General features: G+C 40.0%; 1 protein-coding gene and 1 pseudogene across 1 annotated transcript; both read right to left on the bottom strand.

Annotated features, from left to right (window-relative positions):
* Positions 1–366: 366 nt before the first annotated feature.
* Positions 367–3,122, bottom strand: LOC112403732 (lysosome-associated membrane glycoprotein 1 pseudogene; annotated as a pseudogene).
* A 5,021-nt stretch (positions 3,123–8,143) lies between these two features.
* LOC112403730 (pterin-4-alpha-carbinolamine dehydratase-like) lies at positions 8,144–10,401 on the bottom strand. Its single transcript, XM_024751342.1, has 3 exons — positions 10,236–10,401; positions 8,355–8,736; positions 8,144–8,198 (listed from the first exon to the last, which is right to left on the bottom strand). The coding sequence occupies exons 1-3, from the start codon at positions 10,399–10,401 to the stop codon at positions 8,144–8,146; spliced, it is 603 nt and encodes a 200-aa protein (XP_024607110.1).
* Between the last annotated feature and the right edge of the window lie 1,539 nt (positions 10,402–11,940).

Raw genomic sequence — 11,940 nt, 5'->3', positions numbered from 1 at the left:
CTGATTTCTTCAGCGCGTCAGGCTCACAGCTACCGGCCTCCATCAAAGCATTAAGACCAGAGACTCTCCCTTTGCAAGGCTTACACCTGAGTAAAGAGTGAAGCGATCAAACACCCGAATCTTAAAAAGCCAAATGACAGTGGAGCCAGTGCCCATTTAGAAAAGCTCTCTTACCCTCCACCCCCTTTCCAGTCCTACTTTGGTAAATATTAATGTTTAACCAGTTAGCAAAATATTTAACCCAGTTAGCAAAATTAACACCGTCATTTCCATAGTTGCTCTTTTGTGAATAGTAACTGTGGCCGGATGAACTTCACATTGGATAAAGCAGATGTGAAAACCAGTTTGCAAGAAAGGGTGCCTCCCTCAAAAACAATCTAAGCCCAGGGAACCGGCCCGAGGCCCTGCAGCTGCTGCTGATCCGAGGCGGGTGCGGGCGGCCGGCAAGATGGTCTGGCAGCCCGCGTGGCTCCTTTTCCGGCCAATAAGGTAGGCGATGAGGACGCTGAGGACCAGCCCTGCTAGGGCGCCGCCCACGGCGATGGGGATCAGCATGCCGTTCTCACGCAGCTGACACTCCTCCACAGGCCCAAACTTGTCCCCGTCCACGCGGAACGCCGACCCACACCCTGAATAGGTCTAGGTGACCTGCACGAGCTCCTCAGCGTTGCCCTCGTAGGAGTTCCCGGCGGCTGCCTGCAGCGCGCTCAGCGGGCGGTGGCGGCCTTGAAGGCGGGGTCTCCGGCATCGGGCGGAGTCAGCGTCTGCTGAACTCCGTGCAGGAAAACCCGGCTGCAACTTGCGTTAATCGCAAACTGGAGCGCCAGGAGCTGGTTCCTGCTGCGGAGCTCCAGGGTCACCAGCTGGGCTGTGCAGCTCCCCCCAAAGGTGGTCTTGTTGGGGTTGATGCTGAACTCTCTGGTCACCGTTGTGTTGTCCATCGTCCTGCAGGTGACGTTCAGCTGCAGCCCCATGCTGGCCAGCAGGCAGGTCCCGCTGGTGACGCTCACGTTGTACTTGGACCCCGAGGGTCTCTTGGGCGAGGACTGGGGCGGCGCCGCCGGGGTGGGCGGGGAGGGCCAGTCTTACAGCGCGTCTCCTCCCTGCAGAAGCTGTTGTTGGAGAGGTAGGCCTGGAGTGTGGCGTCACGGAGCCCGATGGTCACGTTGCGCATGCGGATCTGTTTGCTGCTCACACACCTGTACCTTTTATTTATGTCTGCCTTGGTGTCGGTTACGGATTCCACAGTCTTGATTGCCCTGGAGCTCGAATTGGAGAAAATCCCTGTATCTGACAAGTTATAAACAAAACGCATCAGCTGGACACTAACGTGTTGCATTTCTTGTGAAACTTGGGACGGTCAGCATATGGCCTCTTCCAAAAGCTATCAGGAGACTGGAGACAGAAGCATTCCCTTTGGGCAGGCAGATTCTTAACCACTGCACCACCAGGGAAGTCCCCAAATACTTGTTGATCGAATAGATAAATGAATTACACGCTTAGGTAGAGTAGATGACCTCAAGTGTTCTAGAATATTGAATTAAATCCTTGATTTTGAAATGTCAGGATTCTTTGTAACTTTCTGCTACATAGGGGAGTTCATATTCAAGCTTATAGTTGAGAACACTTCTCTGACCTCACAGCTTCCTTCTCTTTCCCCTGTTTCTTCAACCATAGTTTTAAACAGTTCTGTTTATTGAACTGGTTAAGTTTGGTCCCGCCTTAGGTGATTTGTACTAGCTATTTCCTGAGTCTGGAATTCCCTCCTGTCAAATTTTCTCTCTCTACATGACAGGAGCTTCATCATTCAGGTTTCAGGTCAGATACTCCTTGCTCAGAAAAGCCTTACTTAACTAAGCTAAATTAGCCTAGTCCATCATACCACCGTGTTTGATTTTCTTTATAGTACTGACTGAATTTATCTTCTCTGTTTTTTTCCTAGTTTAATTTTCTGCCTTCATTAGATTGAAACTTCTGTGGGAGAAGAAATCTTGTTTGTCTTTGTTGGTATAGGGCCAGCTACAAGAAGAATGTTTGAAAATGGAAGATGCTCAATATATAACTGTTCAATGAATGGATGAATAAAAGAACAGCTTCCGAATAGAAGTGCTTTTACATATATTTTTAGTGAAAAGCATCAGGGTACACCAAAGCACATAGTTTTAGATGCTGAACTTTCACTGGGGAGGTGGCCTGATTTAAGTTCTCTGTCGTATAGGAACTTGAGTCATAGCATCTGTAACACCTTATTAAACGCATTGTTTATACCTTAAAGACAGGGCAGGCCCTTGATAATACATGTATTCACCTGCACTTAGCACAGTACTTCATGGCATTAAGTGGAACAAATTAAGTAAAGGATTAAGTAAATGTAGCTTGACTCTCAAACTCTGATTTATTTTATTTACTACTTATCCAATTATTAATAATAATAGCTATCATTTTTGGAACAGCTACTCACTAGACAGGTGTTTTATATCCTTTATATTAATTCTTTTAAATAACCCTTTAAGGATAGATTACCATAATCCATTTTAAAGATGACTCAAGCAACAAGTGATTCTTTGCCGTTGGACCGAGGTCTAATTTCCAAAATTCATAATCTTAGTTTAATCAGTCAATTGCCTGTTCTTACTAGACTAAAAACATTGCAAATGTACTTGACAGTCAGTTTATTTGAACATTATTATCTCAAACTTTGCTAAATACTTCCTAATTCTCTTCATAGCAAATAAATAGTTTGTAGCATGAATCTGTTCTTAATATCTAAACAAATCTATGGAGATCTTTGCTATACATCCAACCTGTCACTTTTAATAGTTTAATATAAAAATAGCTCTTTTGTGATTGTAAAAGAAAATAATATAGTCATTGCAGAAAAAAAGCTCAAATAATACAGAAAATATGGAGAAGAGAATACAGCCTAAAATTCCATCTAAAGTATATATAAAATTTTACATAAACTGAATCAAATTGTATGTGATATTTTCTTGTCTTTCACTTAGAATTATGTCATGCTATTACTTTTACCAAAAAAATCTAGGCACTATCATGTATATTTGGATTTATTATCTCTGTTTAACACAAATGGCACAAGTAAAAGCTACCTGAGTGAAACCCATTCTGACTTCATTCTGAATAGTTCAACTAATCTAACTCTACTAAAATCTAATTGGTTTAGTTTATATTGTCAGGTTTATCATCATATATGCCTTCTCTGAGGCATAAAATCTACAGAAGTCTTAAACTGGGAACTGTATGCATATTTATTCAATAAACTACAAAGAACTGAAGCAGACTGGTTTTTATTTTTTAATGCTTTCTCTTTTCTGCTGCCTTTCAACTTTTGACAAAAACATTTTGTCACCAAAGGTCACAATAGTGAAGGTACCATTGGTTACTCCTTCCTTTCTCCCTGTGTCCTTTCTCTTTCACTTCATCTGCCACTGTCCAATCTTAGAAGCCTGAACCCAGGCTATTACAATTCTCACATATATTTTACCCACTCCAACTCATACTGTATATATCATATCATTATCAGACAGATCTTCCTGAAATATCTATTTTTTATAAGATTATACCCAAGCATCTTAATCAGACATTCCAAGTCTTCCATAACCCGGGCTCAGCCTACTTTCCACCTCCTCTCTACCTCCCGGGCTCTGCATTACATCTAGGCTACCCTACACACATGTTCTTTCATTCAGTACCCCTTTCTAGGAAAAATGTTCCCTAAGTCTTTTGTACCCTTTAACACTAAAATATCATCTTCTCCTGAAGTCTCCTGCGACTACTCCATCTAATATATTTCTACGTAATGCAGGTATCTTCCATATAATTCATTCATTCCAGAATTATATTTATTGAATATTTACTATGTACCAGATACTGTTCAGGGCACTGGGAATATATCAGATAATAAAGTGGACAAAATCCTCTGACTTCATGGAATTTGTGCTCTTATGGAGAGACAGTATACATAATATACAAGGACAGTGTATGGTACAATGTGATAAATATTATTTTTAAAAATTGAGAGGGAAAGAGAGGGCATCAGGATTGCCGGTGAGTACTTCCAGTAATTAACAAAATGTTAAGTGTATCCTAGGGGTAGGCAAACTTATTCTGTAAATGACCAGATAGTAAATACTTTACACTTTGTGGACCATGTGGTCTCTGCCATAACCATTCAACTCGACCATTTTAGCACAAACACAGCCTGTGTCTCAATAAAACTTTATTTATGAACACTGAAATTTGAATTTCATGTAATTTTCATGTGAATAGAATTCTTCTGACTTATGTACTTCTCAACTGAAAATGTAAATGCCATTCTTACTTTGTGGGCCATACAAACACAGACAGGGGGCCAGATTCAGCCCATGGCTTATAGTTTACCAACTCCTGTGAACACCGTTGAAAGGCTGAGATTAGTGAAGACTTGGGGAAGAAAACAGAGTGAGCACGTGGACACGTGGGAGTACAGTATTCTAGGCAGAGGGTATAGTCATTGCAAAGTTTGTGAGACAAAGACACACCTCCAGTGTGGCTGGCGCAGGCAGAGTGAGAGAGAGAGGCAGGAGATGAGGGCGGAGCAGCAATAAAGGTGAGAATGGATAATGCAATTGATCTACATTCACAGGTGACAACGATAGGTTCTTAGACCTGGAAAAGGAAACTCTTAGAGACTGTCTAGCTCCTGGAGAGCCAGCTTTGATTGGCGTACTGTCAACAAAGATTCTGAGACCACACTGTCTTAGCCAGACCACTTCCATGATCAATTAGCAATGCACACTCAGGTGTGAGGGCTATTGGTTGCCATGCATTTGTGTTCTTCATCTAGTCTACCCACCGCATTTTCACCACTAGGACACACTGAGCTGTCAGCTGTTTACATGACATACTCAACATTATCATCTAATTAATAACAGGAATTCTGAGTGCCAGATTAGTGACCTTCACTGTATCTTGGTCCTTCCCTGTTTCAGTTTTTACACTTAGGGCAGTGATCAATACATATCTTTCCTGGAGAAGCTGAAAAGATACTAAACTTAAAAGCTGTATAGAGATAAGAATTACCAATGCAAATTTTATTCCCTTAGCTCTATAAAACCTTTATAGTTTCTAAAGTACTTATGTCTTCATCTTATTTGAGTTTTAGGGTGGTCCTATGAATCCTTATTATCCCATAAAAACCATCCCAGGGCCCTAAAATGAAAAAAGCAGGCCTTCCAGGCAGCTCTTAACTTGCATTTTCTTGTGATCGCTGAGATTTTTTTTTCACAATTCCACGTATAAAGTTTAGCTTAAAATTATTACCAATTTTTTTCATAATTGTTACTAAAATACTTCTTAGCGTATTTAGAGCAAAAGGAAGGAAGAACCAACACTTCCAAAATGTTCAATGATAAGCTTAAAACTGCCATTCTTACTGTGCATTGTGGGGAAAAAGAGGAGGAGTTCCTGCTGAGCTACTGTGATGAATACTGACATTTTTATTCTTTTCAATAAGAAGAGCTTTAACAATTAGGCTGTGTTATAATGAAATGTTCATTTGTCCAAACTCTGATTCCTGGTCCATCAATACCTCTTTGTGAGAGGTACATCCCTAAAATATGCCTTTGTCTTGAATGGAATGCAACCAGAGGCGTTTGGTGCAAGGACTCTCAGTAAGGCAGCCTGAAATGAACAATGGGCTTCAGAAGACCTAAAATTAAAATGTATATATATTTTTCCTGTACCATGTGTTATTCATTAGTCAGATATTCACCTGACTAAATATCTAAAACAATGAGTAAAACTTCACATTTTAATATGATTATAAATAAATGTTTAAAAATCCAAATTGTAAGGGAAGTATATTTTACGTTCTCCGTATCGGTATAAGGGACATCTGGAAAATAGTTTTTTGTTGTATAGTTTTAAGGGATTTCAGTTCAAAACTATCTAATGATTTGAAATAGCCCACACTTTCCTAGACATATTTTCGGTTTTATAATTTGATAATAAGTGTTCACTTTTTCCCCTTATGTTTCTAATGCAGCTGGAATCGATTGGGATCTATTTTAATCACTTTCTTGTTCTTGTACTACTTCATCTCCTCTCATTGCTATTTAACACTTAGGGAGTGCCAAGAAAATGTTGGGTCTGTATTAAATATGACCTTAGTCACAGTGGGCTCACATTTCCAACACGACAGGAAAGAACGCTGTATTTATAAAGAATGTACATAGCAGAGAATGGAAGCGACATGATAATAATTGGGGGGATTTACATTACCTGTAAGTTGATTCTGGTTCTTTTCATAGCTTGAGATAATTCCAAAATGCCACTGATGGTGCTAAATGGGGACACTTTAGCAGGGATGGCATTTGCGTAGAGTAGTGGAGACTGTCAGTCTCCTGGAGATGGAGAGAAGTGAGGCACAGGCAGAAGTGGGATCAGTGAGCAGCAATGACAGTAAGAAGGGTCCATGACACTACTCATTCATCTTACACTGTTTTATGGTCAACCCATGGCTTCATGGACACCTAAGGAGTCTTTGGTCTCCGTTCTGCTATCTTTATCTTCCAACCCATGTTAGGGCAACTAATGGGATACTGGAACCATTTGGCCTAATTATTTTCTCATGGACAATGCTTATGTTCTGTTTTCCTGGAATGAGAGCCCACTTTTTGTATCTAGGTAATTTTACACACACACACACACGCTCAGTGAAAGTCACCTGCTCTGAAAAACTTTTCTGGTATCTACAGTCTGAATTAAATGTCCCTCGTTTGAACTCATAGTATCTTGAACACACTTGCATTCTTACATGATTATATGTGTTTTTTTGATTACATGTACTTTTAACATATGATTGTATCCTTTTATATTTTTCTAAGTTTCTCTTAAAAATTATAAAATACTTGACAACAAGGAAAATCTGATTGAAATGCATATATATCTCTAGTGCCAAACACACTTCCTGGAGAGTGATAGGCACTCTAGAAAAGCTTATTATTCTTCTTTCTGAAGAACAGAAGAGTGATATTTCTCATTCCATATTTTTTTTGCCCCTTTCAGGTAATTTTTTGACTGTTAGAAAGATGTTCTAGGTGAAAGAGAAATAAAATTCCAGGTACTATGGCTTTATAGATTTTGTAAAAGTGGAAGTGATTTTAAAATGATAAAAAGTGATTCGTTGCGTTTATCAACACATAATGTATGTTCCCAATGTCACCCATAAAAGTTACAGTGAAAAGCTATTGCAGGTAAAACTAGCTTGTCTTAACAGGGTCTTTTGTAAAGCTTGTGCAAAATATCATCTCAGGCAGAATTGACCTAAACAAGGAACGTGTTTTATCTTCAGAGATAATTTGCTTAGAGACATCATTGATAGAATAAGTAGTGCCTGCATATAATCACTGATATGGTCCTGAGAAGCTGCCAGCATCCATACTGGTCATTTCCTCTGCCCACCATCATGGTGAGATCATCATGAATTATTTTAGGCTAATGTTGTATCTACTAGGAGAGATAACACTAGAAAGCTGTCATTTCTCGCTTGTTAACACCAGTGAGAGGTTTCTACTCACTGCTTTCTAAGAACTGATTGCAAGAATAGGAGCAGAAGACAGGTTGTGCGTTAAGAAGAGAAATGTGCAAAACCACAGAATCTGAAGTTTATCTTATAACAGCACTAGCTAGAAGATATTTGTGGGACTTTGTAAGACAGTGTCAATTCTTGGGAGGCTTCAATGATCATCTATTTTATTGATCATCTCCTGGAGATGGAGAGAACTGAGGCACAGGCAGATGTGGGAGCAGAATAAAGGAGTGGAAAATTTGAACTTTATACTTCCATATTTCTTTTTTTTTCCAAGTGAAACAGTGTTTTTATTGGAGGCATAATAGCACATGCATGTCTGTCACATAGGATGAGGATGACTTTAAGGTTCTGGCTTCTAAGATCAGACTTTATCTTAGACACACTTTTCCATCACAGCTTCTTGGGAAATGAATCAGGAAGGGAGCAAGACACTGCCTGGAAAGAAATCGTTGTTGTCGCTGGAAAGTTGTAAAGCAAGAGAAGAACTGATTCAAATCAGTGTACACGTAAAAGAGCCCCAAGGAGGAAGAGAGTGGTGTGGGGAAAAGTGGTTTAAGTTCTGGTGTTGGCGGTGATGCTCGCCTTTTTCGATGGCAGAGACTTGCCTCTAAACAGAGGCAACAGGATCGACTTGTCAGTTTTGACTGCAGCAACATTTCGGGGCTCCCCAGTTCCCTCTCTGGATCCCCAGTTCAGTCCCCCCTTTCCCCTGAAGAACTCAGAGAGGAAGGGCAGGGTCTATGTCACGGACTCTGCTACTTGCTCGATGAAGCTGGCCAGATTTATGTCCAGTTCTGAAAGGCCCGCACACGCGTGAGTGCTCAGGGTGATGTGGGCCTTGTCGTAAATGTTAAACCATTCAGGATGGTGGTCCAGTTTCTCAGCCTGCAGGGCCACTCTCACCACGAAGCCAAAAGCCCTACGGAAGTCTTTGAAATGGAACTGCCAGAAGGTGACATCCTGGCCTTCCGGCTCGTTCCAACCCATGGCCCGCAGGTCTGACAGCAGCTGGTACTTCTCCTCAGCACTTAGCCTGTGGGCTTTGCCAGCCGTGCTGTGTGCAGTGTGGACGCCGGCCGCAGCAGGTGGCAGTGGAGGAGACGAGTGTGTCCTATAGTTCCATATTTCTAAGAGATACTTACCATCTAAATTTTTATAATAACTGAGAGAATAAAATGAAAGTTTCATACCATATCATTAGAAGGCTCTTTGGTGGGATGCTTTTTTTTTTTTGTAACTCTCAACCTTTTGTTTTTTTTAAATTAATTTTTATTGGAGTATAGTTGATTTACAATGTTGTGTTAGTTTCAGGTGTACAGCAAAGTGAATCAGTTATACATATACATTATATCCACTCTTTTTTAGATTCTTTTCCCATATAGGTCATTTACAGAGTATTGGGTAGAGTTCCCTGTGCTATATAGTAAGTTCTTATTATCTATTTTATATATAGCAGTCTGCATATGTCAATCCCAGTCTGCCAATTTATCCCTCCCTGGGTGGGATGCTTAATAAAGAACAAGATAGGCAAGGAAAAACGCTTAAAGCTAATAATTCAGAGCATGAGATAATGGGGTTAGGGTTAGCGTCTACTGGTTTCACACATTTTACAAGTTTGTTCAAAGCTAGTAAGAGAGAGAAAATGGGGAATTACCAAAAAAACTTGAATGACAGGCACAACGGTAGATGGCCCTGAGAACAATTAGAAGCTTGAAAGATTTCTGGAATAGTACATCTGACCTTGACTATAAAAGAAATAAAAGAAAATGAAATGCTAGTGGAGTTTGGACTTAATAGACACATTTATCAGCTGCCTGAGGTTTTAGTTACAGAAATCTGTTTGTTTTACATAAAAATAATAATAATAACTAATAAATATTGGTCATTCTACTGATAAGCGCTTGCTAAGTACTCCTTTTATCCTCTCCGCCATCCTATAAGGTACATATCCTTTTTATCAGCATTTTACCAATAAGGAAACTGACACACAAGAAGGTTAAATCATTTGCTCAAAGTAAATGGTAAAGTGCGTTTTGAGGCCAAGGAGTCTGATTCCAAATCAGAGTTGAACTCTTATCCATTAAGCTATAATACATTGATTAAAAATTATCTTAAAGTAGATCCAAAAAGAGTTCTTTCAAAACTCAACAGTGTTAAAACTGGTATAGATGATCTTATTTACAAAGCAGAAACAGAGACACAGATGTAGAGAACAAATGCATGATACCAAGGGGGAAGGGGGGGCATGAATTGGGAGACTGGGCCTGACACATATACACTATTGATACCATGTATAAAATAGATAACTAATGAGAACCTACTGTACAGCACAGGGAACTCTACTCAATGCTCTGAGGTGACCTAAATGGGAAGGAAACCCAAAAAAGAGGGGATATAGGTATACGTAGAGCTGATTCACTTTGCTGTACAGTAGAAACTAACACAACATTGTAAAGCAACTATACTCTAATTAAAACTAAAAACAAATTCTAAACCAAAAAAAAAAAAAAAAGCAAAACCTCAACAGTGTTTTTAAAAGCGATGTTCTTGGAATGATGTAAAGCATGTGGAAGTTATCGTACTTCATCCCCAGGCGGTCTGCCAGTTCCTCCTGTTGCTGCTAATAAGCATCTGTTTTCCTAACCTGCTAAGGAGGAGGCAGGGTCTGCTCTAGAGACAGCCATCTTCCCCTCCACCCACTTCCATCCTGTGGGCTGCAGCTGTCCTCTTGAGACGCTTGAGCCCTCCAGCCTGAAAGCTCTCTCTACCCTAGTAAGGGCAAGCCAGATGAGGCCCAACTGGATGGGCATCTCTACACAGAAGAATGAAGTGGATGGTATCTCTGTGTTTGTTCACGTTCCCTAAGACTCTGACACGGGACTTATTATGCTCACACAGACGAAGATGTTACTCTCGCTGATGTCAGAGATTTAGGTCCCCGGCAGGCTACTCAAATCTCAGAATGGGCTTAAGACTCAGACTGCCCCAATTATCCATTCACCACTTCTTTTTTTTATTTTTAGCTCTGTAGCAACACATATATGGTTTTCTTTTGACAAAGGATAGACAAAGTATCAGGAGAAATATCTAATCATTACTAGAAACTTGTTGAGAATAAACTCACAGATAAAGTACATTTTAAAATGTACCCACTCACCATAATGTGATAAAACGCTCCTTTAAAATTCTATGATTTTATGCCAGCATATTTTGGCCGTGCTTTCATGTACATCATATTCACAAAATCACAGAATTATACAACTGAAAGGCTCTTACACACTCTAGTCCTGATTCAGAGAGACTAAACAGCTTATGATGTAAAGGCCTCCCAGTTCCAATTTCCATGTCCTTTCCATTATACCTCATTGTCTTGGAATTCTCACAACTCAAAAAGGTAAATAGTGACAAGAGTTAACACAGAGTCTCAGACCACTTGAATCGTCAGATGGCACTGTGGCATTTTTTAAAACATAGTACTCTCTCTCATATATCAATAACCTGTTATCCATCACATAACTTCTTACGGTGAGACTTCCCAACTCATGTGACTTCAGTGAATACCCTTTTAGAAGCCACCCGTGAGAACTTCACAGTTTAGATTCGATTATAGTCAGTTTTACATGTCTTTGTATCACATTATATGGCCTATATTATCAAACTTCTATCTTACAGATACTGACCGTATCTACTATTTTATGTAAACCTCCCCTTAGTGCTTTGGTGTCCAGTTTTATGAAATCACTTTTTTAATAAATCACTTTTCCTTGGACAAGCCATGTCTCCCTAAGCCTTTTTGTTGGTTGTTTCTGAATTTAATCTGTGAAACACCCTTCCATTTTCTTCCCAAGGAGGCATCTATCACATTCCCCTATGCCCAGCGTGGTACCTGAATGTGTACCTTAGAATCAGACACTTGCCTAAATATACATCTTAAAAAGAAAGCCATAAATAAGTAATTGTTTTGGCCACTTTGGCAACTGCCTATTTCAACATGATCCAAATTCAGTATTCTCACAGACTTACCGAAAGAACAGAACCCTTTCTCTTGAACAACAGGATCCTTTCTCTCGCTAGAGCTTCTGGAGGATGTTTCAGAGATTAATAGGGCTCCTGCATCCCTGCAATTTGCTTGCATTAGAGTAACATAGTGATAACATGAAATACCAGCCACACCTTAAATAAGTTACTTCGCTTTCCGAGCAGATCCAAACGCATGCTTAGATGAAGTCAGAGCCCATGTGGTTGGGCTTAAAAGATAAGGCAAAGGACTCTCTCTCTAGGATGTGTCTTCACCTGCTTGTACTTCTGTCTGAAATCTAACCTCTAATTTCGATTATTTTGAGTGAAGC

Source organism: Neophocaena asiaeorientalis, unplaced genomic scaffold (genome assembly GCF_003031525.2).
Source record: "Neophocaena asiaeorientalis asiaeorientalis breed wild unplaced genomic scaffold, Neophocaena_asiaeorientalis_V1.1 scaffold244, whole genome shotgun sequence".
NCBI classification, from domain to species: domain Eukaryota; kingdom Metazoa; phylum Chordata; class Mammalia; order Artiodactyla; family Phocoenidae; genus Neophocaena; species Neophocaena asiaeorientalis.
This window is presented reverse-complemented; position numbering and strand designations above follow the sequence as displayed.

Bases quoted from the DNA above. Each gene is read 5' to 3' on its own strand.
- LOC112403730 (XM_024751342.1), bottom strand. From the start codon at position 10,401: ATGCCCATCCAGTTGGGCCTCATCTGGCTTGCCCTTACTAGGGTAGAG. The intron at 8,737-10,235 runs GTTAGGAAAACA...ATAAAAATTTAG, and splicing joins CCCTGCCTCCTCCTTAGCAG to ATGGTAAGTATCTCTTAGAA. The intron at 8,199-8,354 runs GCAAGTAGCAGA...GCCTCTGTTTAG, and splicing joins AATCTGGCCAGCTTCATCGA to AGGCAAGTCTCTGCCATCGA.